At 45.0% G+C, this 19,007-nt stretch overlaps 1 protein-coding gene across 1 annotated transcript; it reads left to right on the forward strand.

Moving 5' to 3' along the window:
- The first annotated feature begins 391 nt into the window (after positions 1–391).
- NOTUM (notum, palmitoleoyl-protein carboxylesterase) lies at positions 392–17,392 on the forward strand. The gene is made up of 11 exons (XM_081184612.1): positions 392–1,210; positions 2,422–2,474; positions 3,846–3,941; positions 6,300–6,360; positions 7,335–7,393; positions 11,575–11,677; positions 13,251–13,442; positions 13,770–13,870; positions 14,571–14,718; positions 15,294–15,341; positions 16,187–17,392. The coding sequence occupies exons 1-11, from the start codon at positions 864–866 to the stop codon at positions 16,491–16,493; spliced, it is 1,515 nt and encodes a 504-aa protein (XP_081040738.1). The 5' UTR covers positions 392–863; the 3' UTR covers positions 16,494–17,392.
- The last annotated feature ends 1,615 nt before the right edge of the window (positions 17,393–19,007 follow it).

The following is a 19,007-nucleotide window of genomic DNA, read 5'->3' on the forward strand; positions in this document are numbered from 1 at the left end:
CCCTGTACGCACACCGCAGCTGGGGCGCGGGGGGGGGGGTCCTCGCAGGAGGATGGAGGGGGGGAGAGGCGGACGGAGGGGAGGACTTCAAAGCCCCGCTTGCCTCTTTCCTCCTCCATCCTCGGCGGCAGCCAGCCCCTTGGAGCGGCGCCCTGCGATGCTGGGCGGGAGGTGGCGAAGGTGTTTTTGGCACTCGCCGGGCGTCTCTTCAGACGGGACGGGAGGGGAAGTTGCGGGGGGGCGGAGCGACGTCTGTCGGCTGGGAAATGAAAGTCAAGCCACGGAACGCTCCCCACCCCTCCGCCCCCCGTTCCTGGTCCTCCTCGTGCGGTGGGGTGGGGTGGGGGCGGAGAGGAGGGGGCGGGGACTGGCCGGCTGCTGCCGCCGCCCCACGCGGCGCCGGGGCTGGCGGCGCCCCCGGCGGGCTCCCCGTGCACTCCGTGCCCCTCTTGTCATGTTTGTGGTTTGGGACGAGGCGGCGAGTCCGTGCACCAAGAAAAGCCGCGCGCCCTCCAGCCCCGCCGCAGACCCCGGACAGCGCGGGCCCCGAGCACCGGCTCCCGCTCCCCACGCCGCTTTGCTCGCCGCTCTTTGGAGCCAGGGAGACGGGTCCAGAGCTGCCAGACCCGAGGCGAGGCGAGGCGAGGAGCAGGCACAGGCCGGAGCCCCCCAACCGAAAGCCCGCCAAGCGCCGCCCGCCAAGCGCCGCCAGGGGCAGAGCGCGCACCCCTCCGCTGCCTCTGCCGTCGCAGCAGCAGCAGCCCGAGGCCAGGCGAGCGAGCGCCAATCGGCCGTCCAGCAAAGCGGCGGGCTGCGCTCACCGGCTCCCTCTCCTCCTTCCCAACAGGTGGCTCCGCGTCGCCATGGGCAGAGGGGCCGTGCAGATGCTGCTGCTCTTGGGGCTTCTGCACTGGGGCCCCGGCGGGGAGGGCAGGAAAAGCTGGAGGCGGCGTGGGCAGCAGCAGCAGCAGCAACAACAACAACCACAACCAGCAGCGGCTCGGGAGCGGAGCGAGGCGGCTGGGCAGCCGGTGGAGAGCTTCCCATTGGACTTTACCGCTGTGGAGGGCAACATGGACAGTTTCATGGCTCAGATCAAGAGCCTGGCGCAGTCGCTGTACCCTTGCTCGGCGCAGAATCTGCACCAGGAGCTGAGGCTGCACATGCTGCTCAACAGCTCGGTCACCTGCAACGACGGCAGCCCCGCCGGGTGAGTGCACATTCCATGCCTGACCCTTCTGCGATCTCCTTGCTTCGTCCCTGGCCCTTCAGGCACCTCCCCTTAGCCTATCTTCGTGGCTCCTGTGCTTAGTAGGAAGCGAAGAAACTTCTCAGAAAATAGAGCCCTTCTCCATCCTCTCTGCTGCTTTGCTCTCTCTTTATTTGTGCACACAAACTCATGGCCACTTCCATCGGCGTGTGCTTTTGGGCTCTCCCGTTCCGTGCCCAACAGTTTTTCTTTTCTCAAGTTCATACCACTAAGAGATGAACTTACTCTTAAACCTGTGCCTAAGGGCAGACAGAGCAAAAGACCCCTGTAGAAGTGGGTAGTAGGAAGAGAAGACGTTTCTGAATGCACCTATTTTTTTTTCTTATTCTCCCTCATCACTTTAGTTCCTTGTATTTACTAGATTTCCTTATACAGTAGTCTCAAGTTAGTAGCTCTCCCTTATTCCGAGGAATATGCTCTAGTCCAGAAATCAGGGACTTTGCAAAGCAGAGTAGATAAAAAAAGTTATCTCCCAGCAGTATAGTTCCTTGGAACTCTGTAGAATAGTCATTGAAGCTCTGCAGTGCCCCTGTTTCTTTTAGATCTCAGTTCAGCTACCACAGCCCCTCTAGTAGGAGCTGCTTTCTGAAACAAGAACTCTGTGAGTTCTCAAACTAGCTCCACGCAGACGCTCTGTGTATGTGCTGAGCAAACATGGATAACATCACCCGCTTCTTTGTAAAGCACCATTTCTGCCGAGGGGATGCTTGACAGAGCACGCACACGACTGTTTACTATTAATACCATTTGCCGGTCCCTCTCTGCTCCTTAGTACTTCAAAAGTGCTGAAACAATCCTTCCTAGTGTTCAAGCTCTGCTTCCACCATGTGGCCTTTGCTAAGAACGCAGCCAGTAACAGGTGGAATAACTCTTTCCTGCCTGGAAATACTTAGGAATGCTAGGAATTTGTTTAATGCATTTATTTTGGAGCAAGATGAAAGCCTGGCTCAGGATCCCCGAGAAGGCCCTTTGATCAGACTTCGTTTGGAGCTCCTCTGACAGCCGTCCTGTTTCTTTCTCTTGTTCTTTAACCAAGTATTTTATGTAACCCTCTTGATATTATAATGAGTTGGTGTATCAAAGGGCTTGTGGCTGAGTGAGCCAGTCTCCCTAATTAAGTTCACGCTGCCTTCTGTTTGTTTTTATTTTAGCTACTACCTCAAAGAATCGAAAGGCAGTAGAAGGTGGCTGCTTTTCCTGGAAGGTGAGCTTGAGTTTTCTTTTAATTTATTTAAGCAAAGTTCAATCATTTTAGGCTCTTTTTGTAAAAAGTCGAGGGATGGCGGAAGAGCTTCCCAGCTGCTTTCTTCAAAGACTTACAGCGAGTGCTGGCTGCCTTCACTATAACCAATGTCTCCATCCTTTCCCCCTTTTTACGGTTTCATATGCCATGCCACCTGGAGGTTTGCTGGCAGCCTAACTACTCACCAAACTTTAATCAAAGCTACTTAGTCAATCTACTTCTTGCTGTTGTTTGCTTGCAATGTTACTTTTGGCGTTGTATTTCCTAGGTTTCAATGCATACATGCAGTAAGTCTCCAAACAGATTTTGGTCTACACATATATGCTGTTTTCTCTAATTTTCTTCTGCGTAATATGAAATAAATTAACTGGTACTTATATTCCGGTCCTGAACTCATCATCTGTTTGGAAATATCCCATTTTATTCGATGGTACTGTGCTCCAAGAAACAGTGTTTTGGAAATTTTGCAAGTGACCATATGAAACTGTGGCTAAGATTTATCATTATTAACATAATTACTTCTTGCTACAGTGTTTGTTACTAAAATAAACAAACGTTTTGCATGCTTTGGACCATGCAAACATCTCAGCCACAGAATTCTCTGCAGTTTACAGAAGTAGTGTTCTTTGGGTAATCGGTACTAAACACATGTGAGGTAGATGGATCCACATAGAGAAACAAGCATTTTTGGGTCTTCTGCATAATAGTGCAAATCCAGGCCTGGTTGAAAGGTTGGACGTGCCTTTTCAGGCTCCTCAGAAGATTAAGTATAAGTTTGGCTAGATCTAAAACCGGAAGGCATCAGATTAATTGTCAGGAAAGTTAGATGTTTCTGAAAAGGCTTGTGGAAGTTAGCAAAATGTTCATAGGAGCAGATCATGCTTTGGAAATGATGGCAACCTACCTTTTGAACAGCCTTATGCTGTAAGTGGCTTTTTATTTTACAGCACATACTGCTTTTAAATTACACTATATTCAGAGATAGCACTGTGCAATGCAATCCTGCGCATGCTTACTCATAAGTAAGGAACACTATGTTCAGTTGGGTTTCTTGGAGGGAAGCAAGCATAGTATCACAGTCTTAAAGTCACAACAGGATCCCACTATCACATTATGCTGGATATTATGTAAGTGTTATTATGCTTTTTAAAAATCCCTCTGCATTATAAACCCTACTCTGTGGAACCAGGATGAGTAAAAAAATTAATTCCTTCAATTAATTTAATGACACTAATAGTTTCTTATGCAAATTACAGTCTAAAAAGATGTAATAAGTGAAACAGGAAGAAATGGACACTATCCGATTCTTGCTTTGTTTCTTTTCTGAATCAGGAGGCTGGTACTGCTTCAACAGAGAGAACTGCAACACCCGGTATGAAACAATGAGGAGACTTATGAGCTCCAAGGAGTGGCCCACGACCAGAACTGGTAAATTCTTTATTCTCACCAACCTGGGATTTACTCTATTAATTATATATTGCTTCTACTTTCTATGTTTCATTTTACTGGAGTGCCTTCCTGCTCCATTAAGTCAAAACCATGACAGCAGTGAAGCAGCATTCCATAATGCCATTTTAAATCAAACAGAGGAGACACTTTATGGTGCAGTTGCCACTGTGGAGAAAGTCCAGCCCTGTGCCCTAGCATTGCTGACTTATCTACACTTAAGGAAGGATCATGGAACAGAGCTTTCTTTGCAGATCTGAGGGTGCACTTATCAGAGGGTATGCTGCCCAGACCTGATATAAGGGCAGTTAACATATTGTAATGAGATGTTGTTACAGTGTGAGTATTATTGAAATGAAGTTTTTATCTGGACTGCTATGTCGCATTTTGAAATAATTTTTTAGTAGGCTTTTACGGTGATACTTTGATAAGTGCTCCTTTCATTGTCTTCCTATTCTTGGCTTGGATACCTCTGTGTGGGAAATGGCATTAAAAATTCAAATCGTTGTAAAAATGGACTTAAACTGTTTCTAGAAATCAGGAATGCTAATTTATATTGCATCTGACAGCAGGGCAGCACATATTCAAACAATGTGAATGAGAACTGAAGATAATTTCTTTTTTCTTTTTAAGTCCTGCATCAGTTTTCTCCCCCTCTTTTAGTTTTGATTCTTTCTGTTTTTCTCTGTATTGTCCTTTTATAAATAGTTATCATTATTTTTAATGGTGAAAAGCCACCTTACTGGAAGTGTATTGGACACCTGGGGGAAGAGCACACCTGGGAATAGCGACCCATGAACACTTTCTGTGTCCGTACCTTCAGTAAAGTGGGCAGCAATGATAGTGACTCCCTCATCAGTTGCCTGTAGGGATTGCAATGAGTTGTAAATCTCATAAATAAGTCATAAATCTTCAAGATATGTAGAGAGACCTGTTAAGCAAATTCTACTAGAGGCTTGTTCAAGACTGCATTCATCTCTATGGCTCCAGGAAACACAAACATCCATTCAGGGAGGATGAAGTAGATGCCACATTGTGAGCAGACACACAGGAAGGCTAAAGCCGTCCGTTATTTTCCTTGCTTAGCACATTTACATCATCACAGGAATAAGTACTAGTTCAGAAAAACAGCTGGCAGCCATGGGGGCTGGGATCAGGTATTGGCATAGCTGTCAACTTTTCCATTTTCTTGCAAAGAATCCTATTCAGAATAAGGGAATTTCCCTTTAAAAAAAGAGAAACGTTGACAGCTATGAGTATTGGTTTTTGGCCAGCACTTACGGTTGGTGTTGGGACCTCACTGCCTAATTCAGTCTTCCACATCCTGTTATCTTCTAGATGTGTGGAACTCCAATTTCCCATCAGCCCCAACCAGCAAGGCCAATGGTCAGGGATTATCTGATGCAACAATTCTCAACCTTGGGTCCCCATATGTTTTTTGGCCTACAACTCCCATGATCCCATATGTTTTTGGCCTACAACTCCCATGATCCCTAGCTCACAGGACCAGTGGTCAGGGATGATGGGAGTTGTAAGCCAAAAACATCTGGGGACCCAAGGTTGAGAAAGGTGCATAGAATCATAGAATTGTAAGGGACTCTGAGGATCATCTGGTCCAACCTCCTGCAATTCAGGAATATGCAGCTGTCCCATACGGGGATCGAACCTGCAACCTTGGCACTATCAGCACCACACTCTAACCAGCTGAGCTATCCAGGCTGATAAGCATTGTAGTTCAACAATTTCCAGAGGATCACAAGTTCCCGTTCCTGTTCTTAAAAAAATTCTGTATAATTCTGTTGTCTCTTTGGGTGGAGAGATTTGAAAAGAAGATAGGTATCCTAGATCTTTAATTCTTGTGTACTTCATACTCTAGTGAAATGCCCAACTCTATGATGCTACGTGTATGCATCTGCTTATTTGCCTGGAGTAGGAATTGGCTTCTTATTTTAAATTTTAGAGTTTCAGTTTGGGAAGTGTATAATTTGTATCATTTTCCCTCAGCCTCTCTTTCTTGATTCCCTTCCTCTTCTCTATTCTTTTAATGGCACAAACATGGATACATTAGGGGATGATTTATTGGATACACTGTATTCTTTTAAATTCTGAGAAACTAGGAAATGATTTATTGTCTGCATTTTATTATTGCAAATGCTGAGACCCACATACATAAGACATGGGCCAGACTAAAGGCCTGTCCTTGGAGATACGTATACAAAGTCCTTGCCTCTTTAGGATCTTTTGCTATTCTGTTACTTTCAAATGTTCTCCACACATTGCTGCTTTGATATCTGACAGATGTTTTTCTTTTTTAATATATTTTTATTCTCCCATCTACAGGAACTGGTATTCTGTCATCACAACCAGAGGAAAATCCACACTGGTGGAATGCAAACATGGTGTAAGTAGGGGAATGATTGTGTGAATTGGGAGGAACACAACGGATGTGATGAAGCAAGCAATATACAGGGACTGGAATCAAAGTCCTTTGTGGCTGTAAAATGTCAAAATGGGTAGGATAGCATAATTGACAACTTCAGTTTGTTTATTTGAGGGTATTTGTACCCCATCTACTAACCAAAGTTTTCAAGGCGGCTTACAATATATTTCAAACACAGTGAAAGAGATGGTGATACAAATGTCACTACAGCAAAGCAAAAAGCCCACCATCCCTTTGTTCTCTGATGTTCCAGCAAATGGCATCCTATATAGTCAAATCTCCTGGCTATTGAAGCAGCTAGAGTTCTATATAGTCCAGGAAGTCTTCACTGGGTGGCTGGAGCTGATGTGTCTCACAGTCCCAACCCTAGTGGTAGACACAGGAGGTACTGGGTGGAGCAAAGATGCTACCATGCCTTCATTTGCATTATATTCGGGAAGAGAAACTAGATGGAGAAAACAAGAATACCCCCAAAAGCTTCTTCATCGATGTAGGAACATGGCGGGCAGATAAGGGTTTGGGACTACTTAAAAGTATGACATGGTTGCCGTAGCAAACACTGGCAGTATGTAAGGGGCTGGCACATGTCTCCATGCGTGCTGTGGACATGCACCAAGCTGCAGGCTGTGACATATATCTGCACTGGGGCATGTGTGTTTCCTTTTCAGGCTTTATGCCTTTATCATGACAGTGGTACACAGGGATATGTGCCTGCTTTGCAAAGTGTAAAACACACTGTTAATGTCCGTTAAACAAACACAGTGCTCCTTGAGTGAGTTCTTTCTGGGAGTATCCAGCTGGTACCATGAGATTTGAATGGGCATGGAATTGCTCTCTTTCCGACTCCCTTTGGGTTTAATTTGCTTGACCCCTGCTTCGCCCCTCACTGCATGTCAGAGGAATAATGGCGCTCACATATCTCTTGTCTCTTGCAGTTTCATCCCCTATTGCTCAAGCGATGTCTGGAGCGGAGCCTCTGCCAGGATTGAGAAAAGTGAGTGCTTCTGATAGGCTCCTGCTGCCAGACAGACATTATGCATTAAAGGGGATATGGCCCAACTTCTCTACAGTTATGCAAATGAAGAAATGGTTCTTGCCAATGGGCAGGAAGGAATAATAAATATTCTCCGGATAAAACATCCGCTTGCTAACTCTGCTTTGTCATGGTTCAGAGCCCCATCACGCAGCAGTAGCCTGAAGGGAATAGCTGCATCCTGAATGTCTGAGGCCCAGCCAGTCTGTTTAGCTAAATGTCCCCCACTCCCCCCGCAGCAGCCAGGATTTGGTAGGGAAGAACTAAACAATGCCAGGATTCACAGACTGAATCATGAATGCTCCCAAGGATGGGTTTGAGGGACTTGATCACCTAAACCTATCACAAAAATATGACACAGAGAGACAGAGAGGCCAGAAGAAAACTTTATTTTGATAGATGTTGACCTAAATGCAGTTCAAAAGTTTGGGGCTACCAGCATCGTTGGCTCAGTAGGTCAAGTTTGGGGAAGCTTTGACTCTTCAGATGTTACTAATCTGCAACTCCCATCAGCTCCTGCAAGCGCAGTCAATGGCCATGGATAATGGGAGCAGCAGTTAAGCAACATCTGGAAGGGCAATGGTTTCCCCACAGCTGCAGCAGTTCAAATCTGAATCCTATTATAGTCCTTTCCTCTCATTAATTCACTGGTCTCTTCAGGATGACTGTTTTCCTCTTGGTGGCAACTGCTGATACCTTGGCTTCTCGGGTGCCTCTGGTAAAAAGATAGGGCTCCCTCATGAACTTTGGATACCCTTGCAGGAGAGGGAGCTTCAGAAGCTGGCATGACAAGTTCCACCTGCTGAAATTCCCTCTTCTACAAGGTTGTTTAGAGCAGTGTTTCCCAACCTTTTTCCGACCGTGGCCCGTTTCCAATCCTGTTTCCTTCCTGCGCCCCCCTCTGGTGTAGCCAAGGAGGGGGGGCAGGGGGCAGCTGCCCCCCCAAATAAGTAAAAATCATTACAAATCTAAGGTTCTCTCCCCCAGCTTAAACCCTGGCTACGCCCATGCCCCCCTCCATCCTACCAGTAGAAAGGTAGCTATTTAAATGTTTTGTTTGTAAATAGAATATGCATTATTTATGACTTATACAAAATACAATTACCGGTACATAAAATGATAGGAACATAATGAAATATTGTTGAAGCAGAAAAACATAGTGTCATAGAGCTAGAAGGGACCCCATCTTTCTAGTGCAACCCCCTGCAACGTAGGAAACTCAGCTAAAGCATCCATGACAGATGGCCACCCAACCTCTGCTTAGAAACCTCCAAGGAAGGACAGTTCAGAACCTCCCAAAGGAGATCCATCTTCCATGTGTTATAAAAAGTAAACAACATTTATTTGACCCCAGTCATCTGACACAGAAGGGGAAACCTAAAGATAGTCCAAAAGGTGCACGGGGAGTTCTATATATATATATATATATGGGAGAATTTTAAAAAGCAAGTGGTCCTCACTGATCTGGTGCAAAAAGATCTTGTCACCTGGAGGAGCTCTGACTGCCTAGATAAAACACTATAGTCCCACACACCCTTACCTGGGTGTAAGGCCCACTGAACTCAGTGCGGGTTTTTTCTGAGTAGACACTTAGTTATTTACTAGATGCTAGTCAGCAGCACGGATACGGGTGGTGCTGTGGGTTAAACCACATAGCCTAGGACTTGCCAATCAGCAGGTCGGCGGTTCGAATCCCTGCAACGGGGTGAGTTCCTGTCGTTCGGTCCCTGCTCCTGCCAACCTAGCAGTTCGAAAGCACGTCAAAGTGCAAGTAGATAAATAGGTACCGCTCCGGCAGGAAGGTAAACGGTGTTTCCGTGTGCTGCTCTGATTCACCAGAAGCGGCTTAGTCATGCTGGCCACATGACCCAGAAGCTGTACGCCAGCTCCCTCAGCCAATAAAGCGAGATGAGCGCCGCAGCCCCAGAGTCGGCCACGACTGGACCTAATGGTCAGAGGTCCCCTTTACCTTTACCTTTAGTCAGCAGCACCAGATAATCCCGCTTGGCTAGGCGCTGGGATGGATTTCACCCCATGCCTTGCAGAGCTGGGCTAACACTGCTGATGGGCCCTGCACCCCTAGGCAACATCCAAAGGCCCCGATCCGGCTAGACGCTGGGGTGGATAGCATCCTGCACCTCGCAGAGTCTGGCCCAGCACTGGCAACAGCAACAAGCAGCTCTGGCAATGCCCAGACTTACCCATTTCTACCCCACCACCGTACTTACCTGACCTGCTTGTGATTGGCCAAGCGGATAGCTAGCCAATCAGGATTAATAAAAAATAAAAAATTCTTTATTTCTCACTTCCTACTGTGGCCCCCTAGCCTTGTGCTGTGCCCCTCCTTTACACATTTTTCACCTGTGGCCCCTGTAGACTATCCTGGGAGGGGCCCAGGAGGCCATATGGCCCAGCGGATGGGAAACACTGGTTTAGAGGCACAGGGGTGCTGTCTCTTTTACCCTACTAATAATGTATCACAACATAATGGTCCTGCATGAGAATACTTAACATTTCACAATCCTGCCTCTTATAACAGTACAAGATTAACATCTGGTTCAATGAAGCATTTCTGACATAAAAAAGGACAGAGAAGAGAAGAAAAAAAACAATATCCTTTATTCCAACAGACTATTTCAGTCAGTCAGCATTTTTGAAGTGGGTTGAGCAGATCTACTGCCTTGACTTCAGAGACATCGATAGAGGAAGTTATTTGAGCCACCAGTATTGAGAGGGTGAGCAGATTCAACTGCCTTATCTGTATTTCCTTAAGAAAGAGTTTCGTGAAATACTTCAGGAACAAAGGATATTGTTTTTCCCCCCTTACGCTGCTGATCTTGTAGCATTGGTCCTCAGGTGAGCTCCATGGTAGCTATAAATTTGAACTGCAGGCGCATCTAGTGCTTCCGCTGGCCTTGTGTAACTTCAGAGAGCCAGGAATGGTTGCCACCGTTTTAGGCTGTGCGTGTATCTTTTCTCTTTGCCTTAAAGACAACAAAGGGATTTCTGATACATTAAAAACTTGACAGTTCCCCTATGGCGTAAGCTTTCACCACATAGGTAAATCAAAAACCAATAATAATGGATCTTTACTTCTTATGTCATGGAAGGTTGTTGAGCTGCTGTTCTGTCTTTTGCCTAGAGGTGGTAGCATTTCAGAGATGGGAGATAGAACCTTGTGCAAAATTACGTTCTAGTGATTTTAGGGCTGAGACATCAGGTAACGAAAGATACTGAGTTCTGCTAGCAGAAACCCACACAAGAGCCTCTGCTTGTGAAGTGGGACTTTCCTCTCTCCCACGAAATTGCCTTGGCGGAGACGTATCGGAAGGGCAAGCCGGGACAGTTTGCAAGAGAAAGAGAGGGGGAAATGGTTCTGTCTGGGAAGCTGAAATGCTCAAGCTGATGGAACAATTGCTGTGGCACTTTGTTAATTCCTCTCAGTACACCTGAGGTACTGGCTAGACCCACAAGCACCAGCCAGGTTCCCACAGAATTTTGTTTGCAACAGAACTATTTTTAAAAACAAAATTTAATTACAGTGGTGCCTCGCAAGATGAAATTAATCCGTTGCGCGAGTCTCTTCGTCTTGCGGTTTTTTCGTCTTGCGAAGCACGGCTATTAGCGGCTTAGAGGCTTAGCGGCTATTAGCGGCTTAGAGGCTATTAACGGCTTAGCGGCTTTAAGAAAAAGGAAACAAACTCGCAAGAACTCGCAAGATGTTTCGTCTTGGGAAGCAAGCCCATAGGGAAATTCGACTTGCGGAACGACTCAAAAAACGGAAAACTCTTTCGTCTTGCATGTTTTTCGTCTTGCGAGGTACCACTGTACATTTAAATTCTGCCTCCCCTTCAAGGAGTTCAAGGCAGCACCCACGGTTCTCCCCACTCCATTTCATCCTTGCAACAAGGTTAGGCTGAGAGATACTGCGTGGCCCAAGGTTACCCAGGGAGCTTCATGTCTGAGTGGTGACCTGCTCTCCCAGGTCCTAGTCTGAGACTCAGTAAAGATGTTGTCTGTTCTTCCAATTCATATAAGCCACAAGCCTTCAGTGGAGAGGAATGGGGAAATGTTTTAACTAAACTGCAGCTTAAGCAATTTTGTTTACTGTGAACTCTTTTTTCTTTTCCTCCTCCCCACAGATGAATTTGTCTTCATGGGTGCCCTTATCATTCAAGAGGTTGTAAAAGAGTTGGTGGGAAAAGGTCTTGGGAATGCCAAAGTCCTCCTACTAGCAGGAAGCAGGTGCGTATATACAAGGACTGTCTAGAAAGTGTGTGTGTGTGTGTGTATGGGGGAAGATTGCTGCTTGACTTGTTGGTGATGGGCATGACTTTTATACCACAGGCCCCCTTGCCCTCTTGATGGAAAAAAGTGCTGAAGTTAACAAAGGCTACCATTATCTTGATTTCTGCATATTTGTGATGGTCCTACTTTGTGGTGTTAGAAGATGCATTTCAATATGCTTCTTGAACAGCAGCAGCACTTTTGGGTGAGGAAGAAGGAAGACTTCTGTGTGAGATTCCAGTAATATCCACAACCGATGCCGTATACTGGGGGGGGGGGTATCTGAACTGCTTATTACATTTGGGTAGTGGAATATTTTGATGTCAGGGTGCTTGAGTTTATTCTCCTCAAATTAACCTTCCAGCAGGTGATACAGCTCACTAGCTTAAAGTGGTAGATCTATGGGTTGAATGGCAGTAGATCAGCAAGGATTTTAGACTTTCAATTGTTTAATAGTAGCAATCACCAAATGAGCCGCCCCCTTCCCCCATCAAATTAGAATGCTGAAATAAAACTTGGGAGAACCAGCAACGGATTTTTATATGGGGGAACTGTGAGTCCAGATCAGTTATGATACCTAGGATAGAATCTTGTACTCATAAGCAGTTCAGTGACAAAATGTCCAAGTGAGTATCTTTTGCACCTGTCTCCAGTGATAGCAGGATTTTATTGAAATCCAAAGTAGATCCCACAAGCAGCCACTGTCTCTTCCAAGAAGTCATCTTGTTAGATTAGGTCAGGGGTAGGCAGCCTAAGGCCCGGGGACCGGATTCGGCCCAGTCACCTTCTGAATCTGGCCCACGGACGGTCCAGGAATCAGCGTGTTTTTAAATTAGTAGACTCTCTGGGTTATTTGGGGGTGCCTGCCTGGTGTTTTTACATGAGTAGAATGTGTGCTTTTATTAAAAATGCATCTCTGGGTTATTTGTGGGGCATAGGAATTTGTTCATATTTTTTTCCCCAAAATATAATCCACATGGTCTGAGGGACGGTGGACCGGCCCATGGCTGAAAAATGTTGCTGACCCCTGGGTTAGGTTTTCCAAGCACCCACCACTCCTTTAATGGCTAGAAAATGGGATTCTAGAGTTGGAAGGTGCATTAAGGTTGCAATTCTGACCCTTTTACATGGGAGCAAGCTGCATGCATAGGATTGCACTGTTAAGATAATGCAACCCTCTAAGGCAGGATTGGCACCATCCCAATTCTTTTATTCAGTAGCTTCCTATCTTGCCACATTCCTTAACAAATCAAAATGGCCATAGTGTTCTGTACAGTTTTATTTGTCCGAAGCATCTTTGGAATATAGCCAATATATAAGTTTAAAGGTTTAATTACAATCAAGCAGTAATTTTTGTTAAATAAAAAAATGCAAATGAGCACAATTTACAAAAGGCACACTAGAAGAGCACCCTATGAATTCAGATGTGGATGTCAGGTGTTTAGAGAGTCATGGCCCTTCTGTAAGCAATCCTGAATATGTCTGTGGTTGTGTTACAGTCTCATTTGAAAGACTGATGCTGTCATTGCAGTGCTGGTGGAACGGGGGTGCTCCTGAATGTAGATCGAGTAGCCGAGCAGCTGGAAGAGATGGGGTATCCTGGGATTCAGGTCCGTGGCCTTGCAGACTCTGGATGGTTCTTGGACAATAAACAGTATCGTAGAACAGACTGCATTGATACCATAACCTGCGCCCCTACAGAAGCCATCAGGAGAGGAATTAGGTACTGAAGTATTCTAAAGTATCCTTTTCAAGACTGGGCAGAGACACCTAGTCTTCCTTTCTTTTTGTAATTATAAGAAGTATCTATTACCTTTAGCTGATGAAGTTCTATTTGGAAAAGAAATAATATTAATGAAATGTGGCTGAGTAGAAGGTGTCCCCTGTATAGTAATCTGGCACGAAAGTAAGAGAAGTAGAATTTTCTTCTTGCTGAAATGTATGATTTGCTGCCCTCTGCTGTCTGTAATTTTTGTAACTTGCACATTTTTGGATCTCCGCTGCAGAACAAGCTTCTGTAATTAACTCTTGTTATCATGTCATCTTTCAGGTATTGGAACGGACTTGTTCCTGAACGCTGCAAAATGCAGTTTAAAGAGGGAGAGGAATGGAATTGTTTCTTTGGCTATAAAATTTATCCCACACTGCGATGTAAGTATGAAACGGAGAGTTTTCTTCTTTCTGTTTGCTGATCTGAAATGCGCTTCAGAAGATTCCTCATTATCAGTGTTAGCAAGGGTCAGCAGTGTCAACGCATTGAAGATGCGTTGTCATGTGCCTTTTAACAGGAAGAATTTCTGACTCCCAGTTGCTTAGCAGTAGCAATAGCTAAGTGAATTGTTGGATTTGAATAAATATTACCACTCAGAATAGATATTCCTTGAGATGCTGAAGGAACGCTGACAACTTAGTTTTATAAACAAAACCTACTATTAAGAAAGGATTCCATTCCCTATTGCAGTAACACACCAGAATCAAAATAACCTTGAAAGATAAGCAAGTGTACAGTGGTACCTCGGGTTACATACGCTTCAGGTTACAGACTTCGCTAACCCAGAAATAGTGCTTCAGGTTAAGAACCTTGCTTCAGGATGAGAACAGAAATCATGCTCCGGCGGTGCGTTGGCAGCAGGAGGCCCCATTAGTTAAAGTGGTGCTTCAGGTTAAGAACAGTTTCAGGTTAAGTACGGTACTCTGGAACGGATTAAGTACTTAACCTGAGGTACCACTGTATTCTTAATTTTATGTCTCACTGACTAAAATTGTGCATTTTAAGTTTTAGCTGATTAAACCAATGGAAGTTTGCATCCCTGATAATGAGGAAACCTTTCCTCAATTCTTCTTGCTGCAGGTCCTGTGTTCATAGTACAGTGGCTCTTCGATGAAGCCCAGCTCACCGTGGACAATGTACATTTGACTGGCCAGCCAGTGCAGGAGGGACAGTGGCTATACATCCAGAATTTGGGTCGTGAACTTAGGAACACCCTTAAAGATGTGACGTTAGTCTTGCCTTTTCTCTTTTCCTAAATACTTTCCGATATGTTCTTCTAAATATGTGGTCTGGAAACCACATTCTTTTTAAGATCACTGTGTGGTTTTTGTTTTGTTTTTAAATTGAGAACTTCCAATATCCTAACAATAAGGCTACATATACGCTATACATTTAAATCACCTTTCCCTGCCTCAAAGAATTCTGGGCACTGTAGTTTGTTAAGGGCTGCTGGGAATTGTAACTCTGTGAGGGGTAAACTACGGTGCCCAGAATTCTTTGTGGGAAATAATGTTTTTTGAATGCACTTTAAAGGTATAGTGTGGACTTAGCCTAAGACACGTTGTCAGATAAATTCTCGACTTACTGTCTACAATCATTCTGTGTCAGGAATCTGGTTTGTTTGGTAAACCACCAAAAATAATTGGAGGTCCAGTCACAGTTATCCCTACAAATGAAGCACAAGGATACCCAAAGCCGTATTGTGAGGAATGACCAAAGACTGGGTTGCTGGGAAGGAAATGTATCAATATTTTGCATTGCTCCTATCACACCTATTCTATATCTTGTTCTTTTCTGCTTCAGTGCCAGCTTTGCTCCCGCTTGTTTGTCTCATGAGATCATCACACGCAAGTAAGTACCTAGGTTGGGGAGATGAACTCTCCCTCTTGCTTTGTACTTTCTCCTATTTGTGGGGGCTACAGTGCAGCCCTAGCCATGTCTACTGAGAAGTAAGTCCTATTGAATTCAGTGGGATGTACTCGTAGGGAAGTAGGGTTAGGATTACAGCCTTGGTACCGAAGAGAGCACCAGGGAAGACAGTTCCCCAGCCACCCACTTGGGAAGGCTCCCTAGAAAATGGCAAAAGGTCCTGATAAGCATAAGTAATTGCTCCTACGTCTTGAGGAACTTCTTTAACCCTCTAGGAGCCAATGTAAGTTGGCTCCTGTGTTATCTCGTATTTGATTCTGGAAAGAATGACGCAGAGACTTCAGCAGCATTGCAGAGCGCCCACATTCTCACCGATACTATTTCTGTGCTGCATCTGTCAAGAGCTTACTCTGTCCCCTTCCTTGCAGACACATCACGATGGCATAATGCCTGCATGTGACATAGGTCCATGTTCTTGGTGGCCAGTGGGAGGAAATCAATGTAGCACTGTGGCAATTGTTCCATCAGCACAAGCATTTCAGCTTGCCAGATGGAACAATCCCCCCATCCCTCTCCCCATTTGTTGTTCGGGGGGGGGGGTTCTCCTGAACTTCCCCAATCCAGTTTTGTGGGGCACCTGGGAAGGGAGGAACCCCATTAGTGGAAGACTTTTTGCAAGCTTCCACTAGCAGAACTCGTCGACGGAATCCCATTTTGAGCAGCTGTTCTTCTGATCACAGCCTTTCTATTTTGGAGCGTGCGAAAGGTTAAGCGCTAATGAACATGAACAATAGCAATGATGCAACTTGTGTGGTTTGTGTCTGCAGTCACTGGACAGACATCCAAGTGAAAGGGACCTCTTTACCCCGCGCCCTGCACTGCTGGGATCGCAGCCTCCACGACAGCAACAAGAATGGGAAAGCTCCACTGAAAGGCTGCCCTGTCCATCTGATTGACAGCTGTCCCTGGCCACACTGCAACCCCTCATGCCCCACCATCCGGGACCAGTACACAGGACAAGAGATGAATGTGATCCAGTTTCTCATGCATATGGGGTTTGATGTGCAGAAGATGGCGCAGCAGCAGGGTCTGGAGCCCAGTAAACTGCTGGGGATGCTGAGTAGTGGTAGCTAGGAGAGTTTTCCACTAAGGAGGACTGCATGACTGCGTATAGAGCAGGAGCCTTTTAGCTCCCCTCTCAAACTTCCTACCCTCCTTGCTCACTTTCATAACATAAGCATCTACACAGACACATACAGGCACAAGTCATGCACGCACACTCTGGCACAGTTAGTATTATCAGGATAAAATGAACACCAGTTGATTGAAATGTTACCTCTACTTCAGGGGACAGTCTCAGCTAAGCATCACCTCTGTCTGCAATAATTCACTAACGGTCTGCAGGGAGCGCATAGAAAACCCTCTCCAGAGTTAAAAGGACTGTATACTTTTTGCCTTTTCCAAGAACTTTTCACACCATGAGACTTACAACAAAAGGTGCTTTGGGGGGGGGAAAGAAAAGCACTGGATTATTTGTCCAATTAGAATTGATGAAGGTATAGCTGATTATATGACTTCCTGGAGGCCAGCATCTCACGATGTAACATAATAATGTACAAACCGAGCACACAGGCTAGAAAAGGACTTATCTTGTACTCAATTTACTTTTGTATTATTTTATAAAATGATTTTTATTAATTTTTAAAGAAATAAGCAAGAAATATAAGATTAATGATATTGTTTTGTAACATATTTTTTTAAATAATGAAGAAAAAAACACCTTGTGCTATTTTTTGGCAATGTGAAAATATTTATTTTAATATGTAAATGCTATTTATAAGGGCTGACCCAAGATATGCTCACATGTTGTTGTAAAGTTGTAAATACTTCTCCTTTGGAAAGGTTTTCCTTCTGATCACATATGTGTGAGAAAGGGCAAGGGTCAGCAGTGGCATTATTATTATTATTATTATTATTATTATTATTATTATTATTATTCAAATTGTTTATTAGATCCCCATGACTCTCTTGAAGTATGTTTCTTGTTGTTTGTGAAAGGGGGAAAGATTATCATCCACAGCCTCAGTAAAGAGCTTTTATCCTTCCTGCTCACCTACGTTCTCTCCATCTTTTGTTCAGAGAGGACTGTGTCCTTACCTGTGAATCAGATCCTGGAGATATCCCAGATAATTTCTGCCCTTAACAGTGGAGTAGCTGATTTTGAAGTATATGGATGTTACTGCTCAGAAATAGCCCATCACATTTCTTCTGTGCTGTTAAATTTTAGTTGCAGCATTATGTCATTAAAAGCTTCCATGCTTGTCAGGGTTGAGGGCTAATGCAAATTCCAGACGCCTTCCAACACCAGGCAAGGACTTGGCAGATATTCTGCAGTCAACTCTGGCTTGATTTCCAGGAACCAACTCACATCTGGTTGAGCCTTTTCTCTCTGGACTTTAAGGATATAATAATAATGGAAATGAAAGGAATAGAAAGGTGCCCAGACATATTTTTTTCCAGTTGCCAGGCACCCTCATATTATCAAATGAGTACATTATTGTCACCTCCCTCTAATTTACTTCAGATGGTCGGAAACAGAATCACATCACCGTTGGCTACTACAGGTAAGCAATTTTGGTTTTGAGTCTCATAGGTCTTGCAAGCCCTTAATCTCCTGTACTCCTACCCTAGCTAGGAAGCCCTAGTAGGTTAAAAGATAGGAGATGATCAAGCTGTTGCAATGCACTTGACTATTTACTATCATAAGGATTGTTTATTTAAGACCAAATGCAAGAACTTAATCCATAAAGTTTTTTTTGTTTTAAAGGTAATGTATAAAATACGTACCCTAGGCAGACAAATGGCAGAAAAAGGATGCAGGAGTTGTTGCTGTTCCAGCTGATCACAATGAAAGTAAATACTGGGTTGGATTATCCCAGTCAGATAGTGGGGGGAGATGCAGCAGAAGAGGGAAGGGGAAAAAGCAGCCTTCAGTGATGCATAGTCAGCTGAGAGAGGCCACAAGTCTTGAAATGAACTGCCCCAGATCTTAGCTCTGTGATAGAGGTCCAAGGATTTCCAGGCAGGACTAGGAGAGACCCTTGTCTAACACCAGGGGTCAGCAACCTTTTTCAGCCATGGGCCGGTCTACTGGTCCCTCAGACCATGTGGTGGGCCGGAATATATTTTGGGGGAAAAATAGGAACGAATTCCTATGCCCCACAAATAACCCATGCTGATTCCTGGACCATCCACAGGCCGGATTGAGAAGGCGATTGGGCCGCATCCGGCCCACGGGCCTTAGTTTGCCTACCCTTGTCTAACACCTAGACTACCATGGCCAGGCAATGTTGACCATGCTGGAGCTAGTGGAAGCAAGGGACTGACTCTGTAAGGCACCTCTCATCATGTTCCTAGGGCTAAAGATGAGAATCAGTACTCCAGATTGTTAGAGTGGTAAGAAGGTCTGGCATCAAACAACAGAGGAAGGAAAGAAGCCATTTGATCCATCACAAAAATCTGATAAATCCCACCTGATATCACAAGGCAGTGTGGGAAAGGGTAAAATAGGGGTGTTCCTGGGTGTGATGAGATGACAGAAATTGACTTGGGTGTCTTTGTCTCAAGAAGGAAGAGAGCTAATTGCCT

This window comes from Podarcis bocagei (genome assembly GCF_964188305.1).
Source record: "Podarcis bocagei genome assembly, chromosome: 2".
NCBI classification, from domain to species: domain Eukaryota; kingdom Metazoa; phylum Chordata; class Lepidosauria; order Squamata; family Lacertidae; genus Podarcis; species Podarcis bocagei.

Excerpts from the sequence above, each read along its gene's own strand:
- NOTUM (XM_081184612.1), top strand. The coding sequence starts at position 864 with ATGGGCAGAGGGGCCGTGCAGATGCTGCTGCTCTTGGGGCTTCTGCAC. Across the intron at positions 1,211-2,421 it reads AACGACGGCAGCCCCGCCGG|CTACTACCTCAAAGAATCGA; the intron begins GTGAGTGCACAT and ends TTTTTATTTTAG. Across the intron at positions 13,871-14,570 it reads AATTTATCCCACACTGCGAT|GTCCTGTGTTCATAGTACAG; the intron begins GTAAGTATGAAA and ends TTCTTGCTGCAG.